The sequence below is a fragment of the Glandiceps talaboti genome, chromosome 19 (assembly GCF_964340395.1).
Source record: "Glandiceps talaboti chromosome 19, keGlaTala1.1, whole genome shotgun sequence".
Classification (NCBI taxonomy): domain Eukaryota; kingdom Metazoa; phylum Hemichordata; class Enteropneusta; family Spengelidae; genus Glandiceps; species Glandiceps talaboti.
Window position 1 is genome coordinate 13,101,063 of NC_135567.1, and position 26,587 is coordinate 13,127,649.

General features: G+C 34.6%; 1 protein-coding gene across 1 annotated transcript; it reads right to left on the reverse strand.

The window, feature by feature from the left end:
• Positions 1 to 64: 64 nt before the first annotated feature.
• On the reverse strand, positions 65 to 26,082 carry LOC144450006 (CUB and sushi domain-containing protein 3-like). Its single transcript, XM_078140571.1, has 29 exons — positions 25,956 to 26,082; positions 25,142 to 25,208; positions 24,811 to 24,860; positions 23,859 to 24,029; positions 23,004 to 23,174; positions 21,264 to 21,330; positions 20,935 to 20,984; positions 19,984 to 20,154; positions 19,126 to 19,296; positions 17,388 to 17,454; positions 16,867 to 16,916; positions 15,916 to 16,086; positions 15,058 to 15,228; positions 13,327 to 13,393; positions 12,998 to 13,047; positions 12,047 to 12,217; positions 11,189 to 11,359; positions 9,447 to 9,513; positions 9,118 to 9,167; positions 8,167 to 8,337; positions 7,310 to 7,480; positions 5,591 to 5,657; positions 5,262 to 5,311; positions 4,311 to 4,481; positions 3,453 to 3,623; positions 1,722 to 1,788; positions 1,393 to 1,442; positions 442 to 612; positions 65 to 69 (listed from the first exon to the last, which is right to left on the reverse strand). The coding sequence occupies exons 1-29, from the start codon at positions 26,080 to 26,082 to the stop codon at positions 65 to 67; spliced, it is 3,174 nt and encodes a 1,057-aa protein (XP_077996697.1).
• Between the last annotated feature and the right edge of the window lie 505 nt (positions 26,083 to 26,587).

Sequence of the window (26,587 nt, forward strand, 5' to 3'; positions counted from 1 at the left end):
AGCTGTAGTATATATGCATTTATACCATGCACAAGCCAAGTTTATCAAAAGTAGTATACCCTGGTCATTCTGTATAAGGACAACGAGCGTCTATGTCACAACAATGCGTGTCTACGTTCCTGGTTCTACTGTTTTTTGAAATGTGAATCAAAACGTTCAAAACTACCATTAGTTTCCTTGATTTTTCCTTCATGTTACTGGCACTGGTATAATTATGTTATTTTCCGATATTTTGTCTTCATTCAGCCGGACAATACTCGTGACCTGAGGGTTGTCACGACGAGTCTGGCATCTCATAGAGACAAAGGCATCTTAGTTGACTGAACGAAGAGAAATATTGGGAAATAACATCTAAAAATAAATATATTCATAGGTATATCCTAAACATCTGTTTGTTAGCCAATATTTTTCAAATGTTTGCATGGAGAGAATTAAACTTACCGTGACATGTTGGTTTTTCATCACTCCAAGTTCCATCCATACATGTTATAGTTGCCACACCAACAAGAGTAAAATTGGTGTTACATGAAAAGGTGGCATTTGTTCCGTGTTTGAATGTTGGTGAACCCTTTTGCTGACCATTCAATGGTGTACCAGGATCCGTACAGTCAGCTGTAATTTGATCAATGTCGATTCAATTGTTAACATAAAATGCTGGTAATAGTAATGTATTATTAACAAGTAAGACTATACTACCAACCTACAAACTAGTGTACAATATATGAAGCACACACGTTGAATTAAAACATGGATGGAAACAAAATATACCTAATCTTTTTTACAAATTCGTATGTTATTTATATTAATATCAATGTAATAACTTATTTGCATAACGTGGTTGTCTACAAAGCCTGCCTGCAAAGATGTGATGAATTAAAATGTCTGAAAGTATACTATGGCACTAACAAACACACACCAAAACGTTACTAGCTGTAATTTAGAATAAGAAATAAAACAAAGCGAAAACAGAAATGTTATAATAAAATGATAAAGGAGATAAAAGGATCAATTCGGGATGTGACAAAGATATGAATAACACTCAATTGCAAATCTTAATGGATATTTTCGAACAAGTGCCACGTGGCGTAAGTGGTACATTTCTGAATGGCAGATCTAGTCGAAAATGAATAGCAATCACAACATTACCAACGCGAATATCTTAATTACTTCCCTGGCAAGACAAACCAGAAATTGTAGGAAATATGACAGGTTCGGTTTTTATCATGATTTAAGGATAGTCAGACATTAAAAACCTAACTTCTAAGAAAAATGATGTTAAATGCGATATCTTTCAGTATCATATACACTACATATACTTGTGCTGGATCATTTTTTTACGTCATGATCACATTGTTACTGACAGGATACAATACAATTTACAAATATTATTACCTGGCAGGCATATCCTCTGCGTACACGCCCATACACCATTTGAGCAAGTGCTAGTGAGAGAAAGACAAACTAAATGAATATTCAGAACATAAATAGTTAAATACAAAATTACCACAAAAAATACGATATGATTTTGGAATTTATTTATGCTCATTTAGCATAGTGGAATCTGTAGAGTCACTATACATTGTAAATTAAATTGTGATCACAGACAATTCAAATATTTGGCAAGGACCGCTCACAATTGAGTCGAGTCGAGTTTTACTCTGACGTGCACGTGAGAGGTCAACGGTTAAAATCAGAAAAAAACTACTGCCTTCGAGACTTACCATGTGTTACAGGCTTCCTGTCTTGTGCTGCCTTGGGTGTATAGTTGTCCTTCGTGTTCGCAATTCACTGTAACATGATATCAAAGACAATTTAACTAATGTTATAGAATACATTATATACTGTTTATCCCCTCAGAATTGTACGAGTGGTCGTGCTTCGATACAAATAAAACTAGTTGTCTGCGCTCGAAGACATAAGGGGCAGGGCATTTCTAACTGAGTGCGTGTGTGTGTGAGCTGGTGTTTTGGAGTTCAACATGGGTTTTCTCAAACTGACCCCCCCCCCCCTCAGCTCCGATGACCAAAGCCAAAGTGACCCCCTCAGTTGAGACCACAGTTTCCAAAAAGCCCCCACCCCCACCCACACACACACACACACACACACACACACACACACACACACACACACACACAGATACACTCCCCTAAATATTTTTAACATACCATGTTTATACTATAACACCTTATGAATATAATTGAATGTTGCTATTTATTAAGAGTATACATTACTTTTGGTATTTTTGTTTTCTTGTATGTTTAAATCTAGTCCCCCGGCCGTCAAAACTGATCGTTCCCTAACATCAAGTGAAGTGAATTTATCCCAAACCACTACTGGAGAAAATTAAAACAAACTCTGGTTTGTCCAAGACGTTGGATATATGAGCCTAGAATTGCACAGTCAGTCTGACTAAACACCCTGTCTCTGATAACATGAATATTTAATAACCTAATACACAACTAGCCATTACCATATACCGAAATACTAACTGTTTGAAATTCTTATTCAATAAATATTGCATGTCATGTGGCACATATCCATATGTGGAAAATACAGATGGGGGAGGGTATACAACCGACATTTGTAATAAACGGATATTTGTAATAAATTGCCGAAATTTGTAATAAACTGACGACATTTGTAATACATTCTGTGAACGTCAATTGTAATAAAAATTGGTCAAATGTTAAAGTCGCAAAATGATGAGTAACTCTATTTTTCTGAATGCCAGGGAGGAACCTCTTTAACTCTTCTTTTATTACTGTAACACATTTCGGCAGGTTTATTACACATTTTTTTCTGAAATTTGTTACAAATATCGTCAATTTTTATAAATATATTTCATATTATTCAATCATACCAGCATATTAATTTCCTCAACTAATTCTCTAAGGCGTATGATATATGTCCAACATTCCTCATAAGTCTGATGACGTATTGCTACAATGCACGAGCCAAGTGTAACAAAAAAAATGATCGCTCTACGTCACGACAACGGGCGTCTATGTCACAGCAATGTGTGTCTACGTCACTGGTTCTGCTGTGTTCAAAATCACCATTATTTCCCCGGATATTTCTTTGATATTCCTGGTACTGGTATAATTATGTTATTCTTCACTATATAAATATGTTTATACCTATATACTACATATCTGTTTGTTACTTTTCATATCTTTGCATGAAGAGAATTTAACTGATTGAGACATGTTGGGTTTTCATCACTCCAGTGTCCATCCATACATGTTATAATTGTTACAGAGATTTGACAAATGTATTTAAATAATGTTTAATGAGTTCATAGGAAGAAAGGCAAGATTTAACAATAGCTTATAATCATCATACTCTCATGTGTATAGCTGTATTAGTTATGCGCATATATTTTACATATAGACTACAAATCTGTTTGTTTGCCAGTGTTTTTCAAATATTTCCAAGATGAGAATTGAACTGACCGTAACATGTTGGGTTTTCATCACTCCAATTTCCATCCATACATGTCCTAATTGTTACACCAACAAGAGTATAATTAGTATTGCATGAAAAGGTAACATTTGTTCCGTGTTCGAAAGTTGGTGAATCATCTTGCTCACCACTCGTTGGTGTGCCAGGATCCATACAGTCAGCTGTAAAATAAACGACAATTTTTGGTAGACGTATTATTATTATTATAACAATTAAGTAATATCATAGAAAAAAGAAAAACAACTCCGTATTTAAATATAATTTATACCAATAATAAACCAGACATTCCATCTATGTATACATATTGGACAAATATATTAAACATTTTATGGGTTCATAGCAAGATTTAGTAATAAACATCCATAATCCTGAAAAAAAAACTTTATTTTTATTACACTCATGAGCATAGCTGTAGTATATATGCATTTATACCATGCACAAGCCAAGTTTATCAAAAGTAGTATACCCTGGTCGTTCTGCATCAGGACAACGAGCGTCTATGTCACAACAATGCGTGTCTACGTTCCTGGTTCTACTGTTTTTTGAAATGTGAATCAAAACGTTCAAAACTACCATTAGTTTCCTTGATTTTTCCTTCATGTTACTGGCACTGGTATAATTATGTTATTTTCCGATATTTTGTCTTCATTCAGCCGGACAATACTCGTGACCTGAGGGTTGTCACGACGAGTCTGGCATCTCATAGAGACAAAGGCATCTTAGTTGACTGAACGAAGAGAAATATTGGGAAATAACATCTAAAAATAAATATATTCATAGGTATATCCTAAACATCTGTTTGTTAGCCAATATTTTTCAAATGTTTGCATGGAGAGAATTAAACTTACCGTGACATGTTGGTTTTTCATCACTCCAAGTTCCATCCATACATGTTATAGTTGCCACACCAACAAGAGTAAAATTGGTGTTACATGAAAAGGTGGCATTTGTTCCGTGTTTGAATGTTGGTGAACCATTTTGCTGACCATTCAATGGTGTACCAGGATCCGTACAGTCAGCTGTAATTTGATCAATGTCGATTCAATTGTTAACATAAAATGCTGGTAATAGTAATGTATTATTAACAAGTAAGACTATACTACCGACCTACAAACTAGTGTACAATATATGAAGCACACACGTTGAATTAAAACATGGATGGAAACAAAATATACCTAATCTTTTTTACAAATTCGTATGTTATTTATATTAATATCAATGTAATAACTTATTTGCATAACGTGGTTGTCTACAAAGCCTGCCTGCAAAGATGTGATGAATTAAAATGTCTGAAAGTATACTATGGCACTAACAAACACACACCAAAACGTTACTAGCTGTAATTTAGAATAAGAAATAAAACAAAGCGAAAACAGAAATGTTATAATAAAATGATAAAGGAGATAAAAGGATCAATTCGGGATGTGACAAAGATATGAATAACACTCAATTGCAAATCTTAATGGATATTTTCGAACAAGTGCCACGTGGCGTAAGTGGTACATTTCTGAATGGCAGATCTAGTCGAAAATGAATAGCAATCACAACATTACCAACGCGAATATCTTAATTACTTCCCTGGCAAGACAAACCAGAAATTGTAGGAAATATGACAGGTTCGGTTTTTATCATGATTTAAGGATAGTCAGACATTAAAAACCTAACTTCTAAGAAAAATGATGTTAAATGCGATATCTTTCAGTATCATATACACTACATATACTTGTGCTGGATCATTTTTTTACGTCATGATCACATTGTTACTGACAGGATACAATACAATTTACAAATATTATTACCTGGCAGGCATATCCTCTGCGTACACGCCCATAAACCATTTGAGCAAGTGCTAGTGAGAGAAAGACAAACTAAATGAATATTCAGAACATAAATAGTTAAATACAAAATTACCACAAAAAATACGATATGATTTTGGAATTTATTTATGCTCATTTAGCATAGTGGAATCTGTAGAGTCACTATACATTGTAAATTAAATTGTGATCACAGACAATTCAAATATTTGGCAAGGACCGCTCACAATTGAGTCGAGTCGAGTTTTACTCTGACGTGCACGTGAGAGGTCAACGGTTAAAATCAGAAAAAAACTACTGCCTTCGAGACTTACCATGTGTTACAGGCTTCCTGTCTTGTGCTGCCTTGGGTGTATAGTTGTCCTTCGTGTTCGCAATTCACTGTAACATGATATCAAAGACAATGTAACTAATGTTATAGAATACATTATATACTGTTTATCCCCTCAGAATTGTACGAGTGGTCGTGCTTCGATACAAATAAAACTAGTTGTCTGCGCTCGAAGACATAAGGGGCAGGGCATTTCTAACTGAGTGCGTGTGTGTGTGAGCTGGTGTTTTGGAGTTCAACATGGGTTTTCTCAAACTGACCCCCCCCCCCCTCAGCTCCGATGACCAAAGCCAAAGTGACCCCCTCAGTTGAGACCACAGTTTCCAAAAAGCCCCCACCCACACACACACACACACACACACACACACACACACACACACACACACAGATACACTCCCCTAAATATTTTTAACATACCATGTTTATACTATAACACCTTATGAATATAATTGAATGTTGCTATTTATTAAGAGTATACATTACTTTTGGTATTTTTGTTTTCTTGTATGTTTAAATCTAGTCCCCCGGCCGTCAAAACTGATCGCTCCCTAACATCAAGTGAAGTGAATTTATCCCAAACCACTACTGGAGAAAATTAAAACAAACTCTGGTTTGTCCAAGACGTTGGATATATGAGCCTAGAATTGCACAGTCAGTCTGACTAAACACCCTGTCTCTGATAACATGAATATTTAATAACCTAATACACAACTAGCCATTACCATATACCGAAATACTAACTGTTTGAAATTCTTATTCAATAAATATTGCATGTCATGTGGCACATATCCATATGTGGAAAATACAGATGGGGGAGGGTATACAACCGACATTTGTAATAAACGGATATTTGTAATAAATTGCCGAAATTTGTAATAAACTGACGACATTTGTAATACATTCTGTGAACGTCAATTGTAATAAAAATTGGTCAAATGTTAAAGTCGCCAAATGATGAGTAACTCTATTTTTCTGAATGCCAGGGAGGAACCTCTTTAACTCTTCTTTTATTACTGTAACACATTTCGGCAGGTTTATTACACATTTTTTTCTGAAATTTGTTACAAATATCGTCAATTTTTATAAATATATTTCATATTATTCAATCATACCAGCATATTAATTTCCTCAACTAATTCTCTAAGGCGTATGATATATGTCCAACATTCCTCATAAGTCTGATGACGTATTGCTACAATGCACGAGCCAAGTGTAACAAAAAAATGATCGCTCTACGTCACGACAACGGGCGTCTATGTCACAGCAATGTGTGTCTACGTCACTGGTTCTGCTGTGTTCAAAATCACCATTATTTCCCCTAATATTTCTTTGATATTCCTGGTACTGGTATAATTATGTTATTCTTCACTATATAAATATGTTTATACCTATATACTACATATCTGTTTGTTACTTTTCATATCTTTGCATGAAGAGAATTTAACTGACTGAGACATGTTGGGTTTTCACCACTGTAATTTCCATCCATACATGTTATAATTGTTACAGAGATTTGACAAATATATTTAAATAATGTTTAATGAGTTCATAGGAAGAAAGGCAAGATTTAACAATAGCTTATAATCATCATACTCTCATGGGTATAGCTGTATTAGTTATGCGCATATATTTACATATACACTACAAATCTGTTTGTTAGCCAGTGTTTTTCAAATATTTCCAAGATGAGAATGAAACTGACCGTAACATGTTGGGTTTTCATCACTCCAATTTCCATCCATACATGTCCTAGTTGTTACACCAACAAGAGTATAATTAGTATTGCATGAAAAGGTAACATTTGTTCCGTGTTCGAAAGTTGGTGAATCATCTTGCCCACCATTCGTTGGTGTGCCAGGATCCATGCAGTCAGCTGTAAAATAAACAATAGTTTTTGGTAGACGTATTATTAATATAACAATTAAGTAATATCATAGAAAAAAGATAAAACAACTTCGTATTTATATATAATTTATACGAATAATAAACCAGACATTCCATCTATGTATAGATATTGGACAAATATGTTAAACATTTTATGGGTTCATAGCAAGATTTAGTAATAAACATTCATAATCCTGAAAAAAAACACTTTATTTTTATTACACTCATGAGCATAGCTGTAGTATATATGCATTTATACCATGCACAAGCCAAGTTTATCAAAAGTAGTATACCCTGGTCGTTCTGCATCAGGACAACGAGCGTCTATGTCACAACAATGCGTGTCTACGTTCCTGGTTCTACTGTTTTTTGAAATGTGAATCAAAACGTTCAAAACTACCATTAGTTTCCTTGATTTTTCCTTCATGTTACTGGCACTGGTATAATTATGTTATTTTCCGATATTTTGTCTTCATTCAGCCGGACAATACTCGTGACCTGAGGGTTGTCACGACGAGTCTGGCATCTCATAGAGACAAAGGCATCTTAGTTGACTGAACGAAGAGAAATATTGGGAAATAACATCTAAAAATAAATATATTCATAGGTATATCCTAAACATCTGTTTGTTAGCCAATATTTTTCAAATGTTTGCATGGAGAGAATTAAACTTACCGTGACATGTTGGTTTTTCATCACTCCAAGTTCCATCCATACATGTTATAGTTGCCACACCAACAAGAGTAAAATTGGTGTTACATGAAAAGGTGGCATTTGTTCCGTGTTTGAATGTTGGTGAACCATTTTGCTGACCATTCAATGGTGTACCAGGATCCGTACAGTCAGCTGTAATTTGATCAATGTCGATTCAATTGTTAACATAAAATGCTGGTAATAGTAATGTATTATTAACAAGTAAGACTATACTACCAACCTACAAACTAGTGTACAATATATGAAGCACACACGTTGAATTAAAACATGGATGGAAACAAAATATACCTAATCTTTTTTACAAATTCGTATGTTATTTATATTAATATCAATGTAATAACTTATTTGCATAACGTGGTTGTCTACAAAGCCTGCCTGCAAAGATGTGATGAATTAAAATGTCTGAAAGTATACTATGGCACTAACAAACACACACCAAAACGTTACTAGCTGTAATTTAGAATAAGAAATAAAACAAAGCGAAAACAGAAATGTTATAATAAAATGATAAAGGAGATAAAAGGATCAATTCGGGATGTGACAAAGATATGAATAACACTCAATTGCAAATCTTAATGGATATTTTCGAACAAGTGCCACGTGGCGTAAGTGGTACATTTCTGAATGGCAGATCTAGTCGAAAATGAATAGCAATCACAACATTACCAACGCGAATATCTTAATTACTTCCCTGGCAAGACAAACCAGAAATTGTAGGAAATATGACAGGTTCGGTTTTTATCATGATTTAAGGATAGTCAGACATTAAAAACCTAACTTCTAAGAAAAATGATGTTAAATGCGATATCTTTCAGTATCATATACACTACATATACTTGTGCTGGATCATTTTTTTACGTCATGATCACATTGTTACTGACAGGATACAATACAATTTACAAATATTATTACCTGGCAGGCATATCCTCTGCGTACACGCCCATAAACCATTTGAGCAAGTGCTAGTGAGAGAAAGACAAACTAAATGAATATTCAGAACATAAATAGTTAAATACAAAATTACCACAAAAAATACGATATGATTTTGGAATTTATTTATGCTCATTTAGCATAGTGGAATCTGTAGAGTCACTATACATTGTAAATTAAATTGTGATCACAGACAATTCAAATATTTGGCAAGGACCGCTCACAATTGAGTCGAGTCGAGTTTTACTCTGACGTGCACGTGAGAGGTCAACGGTTAAAATCAGAAAAAAACTACTGCCTTCGAGACTTACCATGTGTTACAGGCTTCCTGTCTTGTGCTGCCTTGGGTGTATAGTTGTCCTTCGTGTTCGCAATTCACTGTTCATGATATCAAAGACAATGTAACTAATGTTATAGAATACATTATATACTGTTTATCCCCTCAGAATTGTACGAGTGGTCGTGCTTCGATACAAATAAAACTAGTTGTCTGCGCTCGAAGACATAAGGGGCAGGGCATTTCTAACTGAGTGCGTGTGTGTGTGAGCTGGTGTTTTGGAGTTCAACATGGATTTTCTCAAACTGACCCCCCCCCCCCCCTCAGCTCCGATGACCAAAGCCAAAGTGACCCCCTCAGTTGAGACCACAGTTTCCAAAAAGCCCCCACCCACACACACACACACACACACACACACACACACACACACACACACACACACACACACACACACACACACATACACTCCCCTAAATATTTTTAACATACCATGTTTATACTATAACACCTTATGAATATAATTGAATGTTGCTATTTATTAAGAGTATACATTACTTTTGGTATTTTTGTTTTCTTGTATGTTTAAATCTAGTCCCCCGGCCGTCAAAACTGATCGCTCCCTAACATCAAGTGAAGTGAATTTATCCCAAACCACTACTGGAGAAAATTAAAACAAACTCTGGTTTGTCCAAGACGTTGGATATATGAGCCTAGAATTGCACAGTCAGTCTGACTAAACACCCTGTCTCTGATAACGTGAATATTTAATAACCTAATACACAACTAGCCATTACCATATACCGAAATACTAACTGTTTGAAATTCTTATTCAATAAATATTGCATGTCATGTGGCACATATCCATATGTGGAAAATACAGATGGGGGAGGGTATACAACCGACATTTGTAATAAACGGATATTTGTAATAAATTGCCGAAATTTGTAATAAACTGACGACATTTGTAATACATTCTGTGAACGTCAATTGTAATAAAAATTGGTCAAATGTTAAAGTCACAAAATGATGAGTAACTCTATTTTTCTGAATGCCAAGGAGGAACCTCTTTAACTCTTCTTTTATTACTGTAACACATTTCGGCAGGTTTATTACACATTTTTTTCTGAAATTTGTTACAAATATCGTCAATTTTTATAAATATATTTCATATTATTCAATCATACCAGCATATTAATTTCCTCAACTAATTCTCTAAGGCGTATGATATATGTCCAACATTCCTCATAAGTCTGATGACGTATTGCTACAATGAACGAGCCAAGTGTAACAAAAAAAATGATCGCTCTACGTCACGACAACGGGCGTCTATGTCACAGCAATGTGTGTCTACGTCACTGGTTCTGCTGTGTTCAAAATCACCATTATTTCCCCTAATATTTCTTTGATATACCTGGTACTGGTATAATTATGTTATTCTTCACTATATAAATATGTTTATACCTATATACTACATATCTGTTTGTTACTTTTCATATCTTTGCATGAAGAGAATTTAACTGATTGAGACATGTTGGGTTTTCATCACTCCAGTGTCCATCCATACATGTTATAATTGTTACAGAGATTTGACAAATGTATTTAAATAATGTTTAATGAGTTCATAGGAAGAAAGGCAAGATTTAACAATAGCTTATAATCATCATACTCTCATGTGTATAGCTGTATTAGTTATGCGCATATATTTTACATATAGACTACAAATCTGTTTGTTTGCCAGTGTTTTTCAAATATTTCCAAGATGAGAATTGAACTGACCGTAACATGTTGGGTTTTCATCACTCCAATTTCCATCCATACATGTCCTAATTGTTACACCAACAAGAGTATAATTAGTATTGCATGAAAAGGTGACATTTGTTCCGTGTTCGAAAGTTGGTGAATCATCTTGCTGACCACTCGTTGGTGTGCCAGGATCCATACAGTCAGCTGTAAAATAAACGACAATTTTTGGTAGACGTATTATTATTATTATAACAATTAAGTAATATCATAGAAAAAAGAAAAACAACTCCGTATTTAAATATAATTTATACCAATAATAAACCAGACATTCCATCTATGTATACATATTGGACAAATATATTAAACATTTTATGGGTTCATAGCAAGATTTAGTAATAAACATCCATAATCCTGAAAAAAAAACTTTATTTTTATTACACTCATGAGCATAGCTGTAGTATATATGCATTTATACCATGCACAAGCCAAGTTTATCAAAAGTAGTATACCCTGGTCGTTCTGCATCAGGACAACGAGCGTCTATGTCACAACAATGCGTGTCTACGTTCCTGGTTCTACTGTTTTTTGAAATGTGAATCAAAACGTTCAAAACTACCATTAGTTTCCTTGATGTTTCCTTCATGTTACTGGCACTGATATAATTATGTTATTTTCCGATATTTTGTCTTCATTCAGCCGGACAATACTCGTGACCTGAGGGTTGTCACGACGAGTCTGGCATCTCATAGAGACAAAGGCATCTTAGTTGACTGAACGAAGAGAAATATTGGGAAATAACATCTAAAAATAAATATATTCATAGGTATATCCTAAACATCTGTTTGTTAGCCAATATTTTTCAAATGTTTGCATGGAGAGAATTAAACTTACCGTGACATGTTGGTTTTTCATCACTCCAAGTTCCATCCATACATGTTATAGTTGCCACACCAACAAGAGTAAAATTGGTGTTACATGAAAAGGTGGCATTTGTTCCGTGTTTGAATGTTGGTAAACCATTTTGCTGACCATTCAATGGTGTACCAGGATCCGTACAGTCAGCTGTAATTTGATCAATGTCGATTCAATTGTTAACATAAAATGCTGGTAATAGTAATGTATTATTAACAAGTAAGACTATACTACCAACCTACAAACTAGTGTACAATATATGAAGCACACACGTTGAATTAAAACATGGATGGAAACAAAATATACCTAATCTTTTTTACAAATTCGTATGTTATTTATATTAATATCAATGTAATAACTTATTTGCATAACGTGGTTGTCTACAGAGCCTGCCTGCAAAGATGTGATGAATTAAAATGTCTGAAAGTATACTATGGCACTAACAAACACACACCAAAACGTTACTAGCTGTAATTTAGAATAAGAAATAAAACAAAGCGAAAACAGAAATGTTATAATAAAATGATAAAGGAGATAAAAGGATCAATTCGGGATGTGACAAAGATATGAATAACACTCAATTGCAAATCTTAATGGATATTTTCGAACAAGTGCCACGTGGCGTAAGTGGTACATTTCTGAATGGCAGATCTAGTCGAAAATGAATAGCAATCACAACATTACCAACGCGAATATCTTAATTACTTCCCTGGCAAGACAAACCAGAAATTGTAGGAAATATGACAGGTTCGGTTTTTATCATGATTTAAGGATAGTCAGACATTAAAAACCTAACTTCTAAGAAAAATGATGTTAAATGCGATATCTTTCAGTATCATATACACTACATATACTTGTGCTGGATCATTTTTTTACGTCATGATCACATTGTTACTGACAGGATACAATACAATTTACAAATATTATTACCTGGCAGGCATATCCTCTGCGTACACGCCCATACACCATTTGAGCAAGTGCTAGTGAGAGAAAGACAAACTAAATGAATATTCAGAACATAAATAGTTAAATACAAAATTACCACAAAAAATACGATATGATTTTGGAATTTATTTATGCTCATTTAGCATAGTGGAATCTGTAGAGTCACTATACATTGTAAATTAAATTGTGATCACAGACAATTCAAATATTTGGCAAGGACCGCTCACAATTGAGTCGAGTCGAGTTTTACTCTGACGTGCACGTGAGAGGTCAACGGTTAAAATCAGAAAAAAACTACTGCCTTCGAGACTTACCATGTGTTACAGGCTTCCTGTCTTGTGCTGCCTTGGGTGTATAGTTGTCCTTCGTGTTCGCAATTCACTGTAACATGATATCAAAGACAATGTAACTAATGTTATAGAATACATTATATACTGTTTATCCCCTCAGAATTGTACGAGTGGTCGTGCTTCGATACAAATAAAACTAGTTGTCTGCGCTCGAAGACATAAGGGGCAGGGCATTTCTAACTGAGTGCGTGTGTGTGTGAGCTGGTGTTTTGGAGTTCAACATGGGTTTTCTCAAACTGACCCCCCCCCCTCAGCTCCGATGACCAAAGCCAAAGTGACCCCCTCAGTTGAGACCACAGTTTCCAAAAAGCCCCCACCCACACACACACACACACACACACACACACACACACACACACACACACACACACACACACAGATACACTCCCCTAAATATTTTTAACATACCATGTTTATACTATAACACCTTATGAATATAATTGAATGTTGCTATTTATTAAGAGTATACATTACTTTTGGTATTTTTGTTTTCTTGTATGTTTAAATCTAGTCCCCCGGCCGTCAAAACTGATCGCTCCCTAACATCAAGTGAAGTGAATTTATCCCAAACCACTACTGGAGAAAATTAAAACAAACTCTGGTTTGTCCAAGACGTTGGATATATGAGCCTAGAATTGCACAGTCAGTCTGACTAAACACCCTGTCTCTGATAACATGAATATTTAATAACCTAATACACAACTAGCCATTACCATATACCGAAATACTAACTGTTTGAAATTCTTATTCAATAAATATTGCATGTCATGTGGCACATATCCATATGTGGAAAATACAGATGGGGGAGGGTATACAACCGACATTTGTAATAAACGGATATTTGTAATAAATTGCCGAAATTTGTAATAAACTGACGACATTTGTAATACATTCTGTGAACGTCAATTGTAATAAAAATTGGTCAAATGTTAAAGTCGCAAAATGATGAGTAACTCTATTTTTCTGAATGCCAGGGAGGAACCTCTTTAACTCTTCTTTTATTACTGTAACACATTTCGGCAGGTTTATTACACATTTTTTTCTGAAATTTGTTACAAATATCGTCAATTTTTATAAATATATTTCATATTATTCAATCATACCAGCATATTAATTTCCTCAACTAATTCTCTAAGGCGTATGATATATGTCCAACATTCCTCATAAGTCTGATGACGTATTGCTACAATGCACGAGCCAAGTGTAACAAAAAAAATGATCGCTCTACGTCACGACAACGGGCGTCTATGTCACAGCAATGTGTGTCTACGTCACTGGTTCTGCTGTGTTCAAAATCACCATTATTTCCCCGGATATTTCTTTGATATTCCTGGTACTGGTACAATTATGTTATTCTTCACTATATAAATATGTTTATACCTATATACTACATATCTGTTTGTTACTTTTCATATCTTTGCATGAAGAGAATTTAACTGATTGAGACATGTTGGGTTTTCATCACTCCAGTGTCCATCCATACATGTTATAATTGTTACAGAGATTTGACAAATGTATTTAAATAATGTTTAATGAGTTCATAGGAAGAAAGGCAAGATTTAACAATAGCTTATAATCATCATACTCTCATGTGTATAGCTGTATTAGTTATGCGCATATATTTTACATATAGACTACAAATCTGTTTGTTTGCCAGTGTTTTTCAAATATTTCCAAGATGAGAATTAAACTGACCGTAACATGTTGGGTTTTCATCACTCCAATTTCCATCCATACATGTCCTAATTGTTACACCAACAAGAGTATAATTAGTATTGCATGAAAAGGTGACATTTGTTCCGTGTTCGAAAGTTGGTGAATCATCTTGCTGACCACTCGTTGGTGTGCCAGGATCCATACAGTCAGCTGTAAAATAAACGACAATTTTTGGTAGACGTATTATTATTATTATAACAATTAAGTAATATCATAGAAAAAAGAAAAACAACTCCGTATTTAAATATAATTTATACCAATAATAAACCAGACATTCCATCTATGTATACATATTGGACAAATATATTAAACATTTTATGGGTTCATAGCAAGATTTAGTAATAAACATCCATAATCCTGAAAAAAAAACTTTATTTTTATTACACTCATGAGCATAGCTGTAGTATATATGCATTTATACCATGCACAAGCCAAGTTTATCAAAAGTAGTATACCCTGGTCGTTCTGCATCAGGACAACGAGCGTCTATGTCACAACAATGCGTGTCTACGTTCCTGGTTCTACTGTTTTTTGAAATGTGAATCAAAACGTTCAAAACTACCATTAGTTTCCTTGATTTTTCCTTCATGTTACTGGCACTGGTATAATTATGTTATTTTCCGATATTTTGTCTTCATTCAGCCGGACAATACTCGTGACCTGAGGGTTGTCACGACGAGTCTGGCATCTCATAGAGACAAAGGCATCTTAGTTGACTGAACGAAGAGAAATATTGGGAAATAACATCTAAAAATAAATATATTCATAGGTATATCCTAAACATCTGTTTGTTAGCCAATATTTTTCAAATGTTTGCATGGAGAGAATTAAACTTACCGTGACATGTTGGTTTTTCATCACTCCAAGTTCCATCCATACATGTTATAGTTGCCACACCAACAAGAGTAAAATTGGTGTTACATGAAAAGGTGGCATTTGTTCCGTGTTTGAATGTTGGTGAACCATTTTGCTGACCATTCAATGGTGTACCAGGATCCGTACAGTCAGCTGTAATTTGATCAATGTCGATTCAATTGTTAACATAAAATGCTGGTAATAGTAATGTATTATTAACAAGTAAGACTATACTACTAACCTACAAACTAGTGTACAATATATGAAGCACACACGTTGAATTAAAACATGGATGGAAACAAAATATACCTAATCTTTTTTACAAATTCGTATGTTATTTATATTAATATCAATGTAATAACTTATTTGCATAACGTGGTTGTCTACAAAGCCTGCCTGCAAAGATGTGATGAATTAAAATGTCTGAAAGTATACTATGGCACTAACAAACACACACCAAAACGTTACTAGCTGTAATTTAGAATAAGAAATAAAACAAAGCGAAAACAGAAATGTTATAATAAAATGATAAAGGAGATAAAAGGATCAATTCGGGATGTGACAAAGATATGAATAACACTCAATTGCAAATCTTAATGGATATTTTCGAACAAGTGCCACGTGGCGTAAGTGGTACATTTCTGAATGGCAGATCTAGTCGAAAATGAATAGCAATCACAACATTACCAACGCGAATATCTTAATTACTTCCCTGGCAAGACAAACCAGAAATTGTAGGAAATATGACAGGTTCGGTTTTTATCATGATTTAAGGATAGTCAGACATTAAAAACCTAACTTCTAAGAAAAATTATGTTAAATGCGATATCTTTCAGTATCATATACACTACATATACTTGTGCTGGATCATTTTTTTACGTCATGATCACATTGTTACTGACAGGATACAATACAATTTACAAATATTATTACCTGGCAGGCATATCCTCTGCGTACACGCCCATACACCATTTGAGCAAGTGCTAGTGAGAGAAAGACAAACTAAATGAATATTCAGAACATAAATAGTTAAATACAAAATTACCACAAAAAATACGATATGATTTTGGAATTTATTTATGCTCATTTAGCATAGTGGAATCTGTAGAGTCACTATACATTGTAAATTAAATTGTGATCACAGACAATTCAAATATTTGGCAAGGACCGCTCACAATTGAGTCGAGTCGAGTTTTACTCTGACGTGCACGTGAGAGGTCAACGGTTAAAATCAGAAAAAAACTACTGCTATTAAGAGTATACATGTGAATTTATTTATGCTCATTTAGCATAGTGGAATCTGTAGAGTCACTATACATTGTAAATTAAATTGTGATCACAGACAATTCAAACATTTGGCAAGGACCGCTCACAATTGAGTCGAGTCTAGTTTTACTATAACGTGAGAGGTCAACGGTTAAAATCAGAAAAAAACTACTGCCTTCGAGACTTACCATGTGTTACAGGCTTCCTGTCTTGTGCTGCCTTGGGTGTATAGTTGTCCTTCGTGTTCGCAATTCACTGTAACATGATATCAAAGACAATGTAACTAATGTTATAGAATACATTATATACTGTTTATCCCCTCAGAATTGTACGAGTGGTCGTGCTTCGATACAAATAAAACTAGTTGTCTGCGCTCGAAGACATAAGGGGCAGGGCATTTCTAACTGAGTGCGTGTGTGTGTGAGCTGGTGTTTTGGAGTTCAACATGGGTTTTCTCAAACTGACCCCCCCCCCCTCAGCTCCGATGACCAAAGCCAAAGTGACCCCCTCAGTTGAGACCACAGTTTCCAAAAAGCCCCCACCCACACACACACACACACACACACACACACACACACACACACACACACACACACACACACACACAGAGATACACTCCCCTAAATATTTTTAACATACCATGTTTATACTATAACACCTTATGAATATAATTGAATGTTGCTATTTATTAAGAGTATACATTACTTTTGGTATTTTTGTTTTCTTGTATGTTTAAATCTAGTCCCCCGGCCGTCAAAACTGATCGCTCCCTAACATCAAGTGAAGTGAATTTATCCCAAACCACTATTGGAGAAAATTAAAACAAACTCTGGTTTGTCCAAGACGTTGGATATATGAGCCTAGAATTGCACAGTCAGTCTGACTAAACACCCTGTCTCTGATAACATGAATATTTAATAACCTAATACACAACTAGCCATTACCATATACCGAAATACTAACTGTTTGAAATTCTTATTCAATAAATATTGCATGTCATGTGGCACATATCCATATGTGGAAAATACAGATGGGGGAGGGTATACAACCGACATTTGTAATAAACGGATATTTGTAATAAATTGCCGAAATTTGTAATAAACTGACGACATTTGTAATACATTCTGTGAACGTCAATTGTAATAAAAATTGGTCAAATGTTAAAGTCGCAAAATGATGAGTAACTCTATTTTTCTGAATGCCAGGGAGGAACCTCTTTAACTCTTCTTTTATTACTGTAACACATTTCGGCAGGTTTATTACACATTTTTTTCTAAAATTTGTTACAAATATCGTCAATTTTTATAAATATATTTCATATTATTCAATCATACCAGCATATTAATTTCCTCAACTAATTCTCTAAGGCGTATGATATATGTCCAACATTCCTCATAAGTCTGATGACGTATTGCTACAATGCACGAGCCAAGTGTAACAAAAAAAATGGTCGCTCTACGTCACGACAACGGGCGTCTATGTCACAGCAATGTGTGTCTACGTCACTGGTTCTGCTGTGTTCAAAATCACCATTATTTCCCCGGATATTTCTTTGATATTCCTGGTACTGGTATAATTATGTTATTCTTCACTATATAAATATGTTTATACCTATATACTACATATCTGTTTGTTACTTTTCATATCTTTGCATGAAGAGAATTTAACTGATTGAGACATGTTGGGTTCTCATCACTCCAGTGTCCATCCATACATGTTATAATCGTTACAGAGATTTGACAAATGTATTTAAATAATGTTTAATGAGTTCATAGGAAGAAAGGCAAGATTTAACAATAGCTTATAATCATCATACTCTCATGTGTATAGCTGTATTAGTTATGCGCATATATTTTACATATAGACTACAAATCTGTTTGTTTGCCAGTGTTTTTCAAATATTTCCAAGATGAGAATGAAACTGACCGTAACATGTTGGGTTTTCATCACTCCAATTTCCATCCATACATGTCCTAGTTGTTACACCAACAAGAGTATAATTAGTATTGCATGAAAAGGTGACATTTGTTCCGTGTTCGAAAGTTGGTGAATCATCTTGCTCACCATTCGTTGGTGTGCCAGGATCCATACAGTCAGCTGTAAAATAAACGACAATTTTTGGTAGACGTATTATTATTATTATAACAATTAAGTAATATCATAGAAAAAAGAAAAACAACTCCGTATTTAAATATAATTTATACCAATAATAAACCAGACATTCCATCTATGTATAGATATTGGACAAATATATTAAACATTTTATGGGTTCATAGCAAGATTTAGTAATAAACATCCATAATCCTGAAAAAAAAACTTTATTTTTATTACACTCATGAGCATAGCTGTAGTATATATGCATGTATACCATGCACAAGCCAAGTTTATCAAAAGTAGTATACCCTGGTCGTTCTGCATCAGGACAACGAGCGTCTATGTCACAACAATGCGTGTCTACGTTCCTGGTTCTACTGTTTTTTGAAATGTGAATCAAAACGTTCAAAACTACCATTAGTTTCCTTGATTTTTCCTTCATGTTACTGGCACTGGTATAATTATGTTATTTTCCGATATTTTGTCTTCATTCAGCCGGACAATACTCGTGACCTGAGGGTTGTCACGACGAGTCTGGCATCTCATAGAGACAAAGGCATCTTAGTTGACTGAACGAAGAGAAATATTGGGAAATAACATCTAAAAATAAATATATTCATAGGTATATCCTAAACATCTGTTTGTTAGCCAATATTTTTCAAATGTTTGCATGGAGAGAATTAAACTTACCGTGACATGTTGGTTTTTCATCACTCCAAGTTCCATCCATACATGTTATAGTTGCCACACCAACAAGAGTAAAATTGGTGTTACATGAAAAGGTGGTATTTGTTCCGTGTTTGAATGTTGGTGAACCATTTTGCTGACCATTCAATGGTGTACCAGGATCCGTACAGTCAGCTGTAATTTGATCAATGTCAATTCAATTGTTAACATAAAATGCTGGTAATAGTAATGTATTATTAACAAGTAAGACTATACTACCAACCTACAAACTAGTGTACAATATCTGAAGCACACACGTTGAATTAAAACATGGATGGAATCAAAATATACCTAATATTTTTTTACAAGATCGTATGTTATTTATATTTATATCAATGTAATAATGTATTTGCATAGCGTGGTTGTCTACAGGGCCTGCCTGCAAAGATGTGATGAAATAAAATGACTGAAAGTATACTATGGCACTAACAAACACACACCAAAACGTTACTAGTTGTAATTTAGAATAAGAAATAAAACAAAGCGAAAACAGAAATGTTATAATAAAATGATAAAGGAGATAAAAGGATCAATTCGGGATGTGACAAAGATATGAATAACACTCAATTGCAAATCTTAATGGATATTTTCGAACAAGTGCCACGTGGCGTAAGTGGTACATTTCTGAATGGCAGATCTAGTCGAAAATGAATAGCAATCACAACATTACCAACGCGAATATCTTAATTACTTCCCTGGCAAGACAAACCAGAAATTGTAGGAAATATGACAGGTTCGGTTTTTATCATGATTTAAGGATAGTCAGACATTAAAAACCTAACTTCTAAGAAAAATGATGTTAAATGCGATATCTTTCAGTATCATATACACTACATATACTTGTGCTGGATCATTTTTTACGTCATGATCACATTGTTACTGACAGGATACAATACAATTTACAAATATTATTACCTGGCAGGCATATCCTCTGCGTACACGCCCATAAACCATTTGAGCAAGTGCTAGTGAGAGAAAGACAAACTAAATGAATATTCAGAACATAAATAGTTAAATACAAAATTACCACAAAAAATACGATATGATTTTGGAATTTATTTATGCTCATTTAGCATAGTGGAATCTGTAGAGTCACTATACATTGTAAATTAAATTGTGATCACAGACAATTCAAATATTTGGCAAGGACCGCTCACAATTGAGTCGAGTCGAGTTTTACTCTGACGTGCACGTGAGAGGTCAACGGTTAAAATCAGAAAAAAACTACTGCCTTCGAGACTTACCATGTGTTACAGGCTTCCTGTCTTGTGCTGCCTTGGGTGTATAGTTGTCCTTCGTGTTCGCAATTCACTGTAACATGATATCAAAGACAATGTAACTAATGTTATAGAATACATTATATACTGTTTATCCCCTCAGAATTGTACGAGTGGTCGTGCTTCGATACAAATAAAACTAGTTGTCTGCGCTCGAAGACATAAGGGGCAGGGCATTTCTAACTGAGTGCGTGTGTGTGTGAGCTGGTGTTTTGGAGTTCAACATGGGTTTTCTCAAACTGACCCCCCCCCCTCAGCTCCGATGACCAAAGCCAAAGTGACCCCCTCAGTTGAGACCACAGTTTCCAAAAAGCCCCCACCCACACACACACACACACACACACACACACACACACACACACACACACACACACACACACACACACACACAGATACACTCCCCTAAATATTTTTAACATACCATGTTTATACTATAATACCTTATGAATATAATTGAATGTTGCTATTTATTAAGAGTATACATTACTTTTGGTATTTTTGTTTTCTTGTATGTTTAAATCTAGTCCCCCGGCCGTCAAAACTGATCGCTCCCTAACATCAAGTGAAGTGAATTTATCCCAAACCACTACTGGAGAAAATTAAAACAAACTCTGGTTTGTCCAAGACGTTGGATATATGAGCCTAGAATTGCACAGTCAGTCTGACTAAACACCCTGTCTCTGATAACATGAATATTTAATAACCTAATACACAACTAGCCATTACCATATACCGAAATACTAACTGTTTGAAATTCTTATTCAATAAATATTGCATGTCATGTGGCACATATCCATATGTGGAAAATACAGATGGGGGAGGGTATACAACCGACATTTGTAATAAACGGATATTTGTAATAAATTGCCGAAATTTGTAATAAACTGACGACATTTGTAATACATTCTGTGAACGTCAATTGTAATAAAAATTGGTCAAATGTTAAAGTCGCCAAATGATGAGTAACTCTATTTTTCTGAATGCCAGGGAGGAACCTCTTTAACTCTTCTTTTATTACTGTAACACATTTCGGCAGGTTTATTACACATTTTTTTCTAAAATTTGTTACAAATATCGTCAATTTTTATAAATATATTTCATATTATTCAATCATACCAGCATATTAATTTCCTCAACTAATTCTCTAAGGCGTATGATATATGTCCAACATTCCTCATAAGTCTGATGACGTATTGCTACAATGAACGAGCCAAGTGTAACAAAAAAAATGATCGCTCTACGTCACGACAACGGGCGTCTATGTCACAGCAATGTGTGTCTACGTCACTGGTTCTGCTGTGTTCAAAATCACCATTATTTCCCCGGATATTTCTTTGATATACCTGGTACTGGTATAATTATGTTATTCTTCACTATATAAATATGTTTATACCTATATACTACATATCTGTTTGTTACTTTTCATATCTTTGCATGAAGAGAATTTAACTGACTGAGACATGTTGGGTTTTCACCACTGTAATTTCCATCCATACATGTTATAATCGTTACAGAGATTTGACAAATGTATTTAAATAATGTTTAATGAGTTCATAGGAAGAAAGGCAAGATTTAACAATAGCTTATAATCATCATACTCTCATGGGTATAGCTGTATTAGTTATGCGCATATATTTACATATACACTACAAATCTGTTTGTTAGCCAGTGTTTTTCAAATATTTCCAAGATGAGAATGAAACTGACCGTAACATGTTGGGTTTTCATCACTCCAATTTCCATCCATACATGTCCTAGTTGTTACACCAACAAGAGTATAATTAGTATTGCATGAAAAGGTAACATTTGTTCCGTGTTCGAAAGTTGGTGAATCATCTTGCTCACCATTCGTTGGTGTACCAGGATCCATACAGTCAGCTGTAATATAAACAATAGTTTTTGGTAGACGTATTATTATTATAACAATTAAGTAATATCATAATAAAAAAAAATCAACTTCGAATTTAAATATAATTTATACGAATAATAAACCAGACATTCCATCTATGTATAGATATTGGACAAATATATTAAACATTTCATGGGTTCATAGTAAGATTTAGTAATAAACATCCATAATCCTGAAAAAAAACTTTTATTTTTATTACACTCATGAGCGTAGCTGTAGTATATATGCATTTATACCATGCACGAGCCAAGTTTAACAAAAATAAATACACTCTGGTCGTTCTGTATCAGGACAACGAGTCTCTATGTCACAACACTGCGTGTCTACATTCCTAGTTCTGCTGTTTTTTGAAATGTGAATCAAAACGTTCAAAATTACCATTAGTTTCCTTGATTTTTCTTTCATGTTACTGGCACTGGTATAATTATGTTATTTTCCAATATTTTGTCTTCATTCAGCCAGACAATACTCGTGACCTGAGGGTTTTCGCGACGAGTCTAGCATCTCATAGGGACAAAGGCATTTTAGTTGACTGAACGGAGAGAAATATTGGGAAATAACATCTAAAAATAAATATATTCATATGTATATCCTAAACATGTTTTTGTTAGCCAATATTTTTCAAATGTTTGCACGGAGAGAATTAAACTTACCGTGACATGTTGGGTTTTCATCACTCCAAGTTCCATCCATACATGTCCTAGTTGTTACACCAACAAGAGTAAAATTGGTGTTACATGAAAAGGTGGCATTTGTTCCGTTTTTGAAAGTTGGTGAACCATCTTGCTGACCATTCAGTGGTGTACCAGGATCCGTACAGTCGACTGTAAAATGATCAATGTCGATTCAATTGCTAACATAAAATACTGGTAACAGTAATGTATTATTAACAAGTAAGACTATGCTACCGACCTACAAACTAGTGTACAATATCTGAAGCACACACGTTGAATTAAAACATGGATGGAATCAAAATATACCTAATATTTTTTTACAAGATCGTATGTTATTTATATTTATATCAATGTAATAATGTATTTGCATAGCGTGGTTGTCTACAGGGCCTGCCTGCAAAGATGTGATGAAATAAAATGACTGAAAGTATACTATGGCACTAACAAACACACACCAAAACGTTACTAGTTGTAATTTAGAATAAGAAATAAAACAAAGCGAAAACAGAAATGTTATAATAAAATGATAAAGGAGATAAAAGGATCAATTCGGGATGTGACAAAGATATGAATAACACTCAATTGCAAATCTTAATGGATATTTTCGAACAAGTGCCACGTGGCGTAAGTGGTACATTTCTGAATGGCAGATCTAGTCGAAAATGAATAGCAATCACAACATTACCAACGCGAATATCTTAATTACTTCCCTGGCAAGACAAACCAGAAATTGTAGGAAATATGACAGGTTCGGTTTTTATCATGATTTAAGGATAGTCAGACATTAAAAACCTAACTTCTAAGAAAAATGATGTTAAATGCGATATCTTTCAGTATCATATACACTACATATACTTGTGCTGGATCATTTTTTTACGTCATGATCACATTGTTACTGACAGGATACAATACAATTTACAAATATTATTACCTGGCAGGCATATCCTCTGCGTACACGCCCATAAACCATTTGAGCAAGTGCTAGTGAGAGAAAGACAAACTAAATGAATATTCAGAACATAAATAGTTAAATACAAAATTGCCACAAACAATACGATATGATTTTGGAATTTATTTATGCTCATTTAGCATAGTGGAATCTGTAGAGTCGCTATACATTGTAAATTAAATTGTGATCACAGACAATTCAAATATTTGGCAAGGACCGCTCACAATTGAGTCGAGTCGAGTTTTACTATGACGTGCACGTGAGAGGTCAACGGTTAAAATCAGAAAAAAAAACTTCTGCCTTCGAGACTTACCATGTGTTACAGGCTTCCTGTCTTGTGCTGCCTTGGGTGTATAGTTGTCCTTCGTGTTCGCAATTCACTGTAACATGATATCAAATACAATGTAACTAATGTTATAGAACACGTTATATACTGTTTATCCTCTCAGAATTGTACGAGTGGTCGTGCTTCGATACAAATAAAACTAGTCTTCTGCGCTCGAAGACATAAGGGGGCAGGGCATTTCTAACTGTGGGTGGGGGACGTGTTTTGGAGTTGAACATGGGTTTTCTCAAACTGACCCCCCCCCAGCTCCAATGACCAAAGCCAAAGTGACCCCCTCAGTAAAGACCACGGTTTCCAAAAAGCCCCCACCCACACACACACACACACACACACACACACACACACACACAGATACACTCCTCTGTATCTTCTTAACATACCATGTTACTATAACACCATATGAATATAATTGAATGTTGCTATTTATTAAGAGTATACATTACTTTTGGTATTTTTGTTTCCTTGTATGTTTAGATCTAGAGTCTATGGAAAACGTAATTTCGTCAGGTTATCTACCCCGGCTGTAAAAACTGATCGCTCTCTAACATCAAGTGAAGTGAATTTATCCCAAACCACTACTGGAGAAAATTAAAACAAACTCTGGTTTGTCCAAGACGTTAGATATATGAGCCTAGAATTGTACAGTCAGTCTGGCTAAACACCCTGTCTCTGATAACATGAATATTTACAGTCAGTCTGGCTAAACACCCTGTCTCTGATAACATGAATATTTACAGTCAGTCTGGCTAAACACCCTATCTCTGATAACATGAATATTTACAGTCAGTCTGACTAAACACCCTGTCTCTGATAACATGAATATTTACAGTCAGTCTGGCTAAACACCCGTCTCTGATAACATGAATATTTACAGTCAGTCTGACTAAACACCCTGTCTCTGATAACATGAATATTTACAGTCAGTCTGACTAAACACCCTGTCTCTGATAACATGAATATTTACAGTCAGTCTGACTAAACACCCTGTCTCTGATAACATGAATATTTACAGTCAGTCTGACTAAACACCCTGTCTCTGATAACATGAATATTTACAGTCAGTCTGGCTAAACACCCTGTCTCTGGTAACATGAATATTTAATAACCTAATACACAATTAGCCATTACCATATACCAAAATACTAACTGTTTGAAATTCTTATTCAATAAATATTGCATGTCACGTGGCACATATGCATATGTGGAAAATACAGATGGGGGAGGGTATACAACCGACATTTGTAATAAACCGACATTTGTAATAAATTGCCGAAATTTGTAATAAACTGACGACATTTGTAATAAATTCTGTAAACGTCAATTGTAAAAAAAATTGGTCAAATGTTAAAATTCGTCAAATGATGAGTAACTCTATTTCTCTGAATGCCAGGGAGGAACCTCCTTAACTTTTCT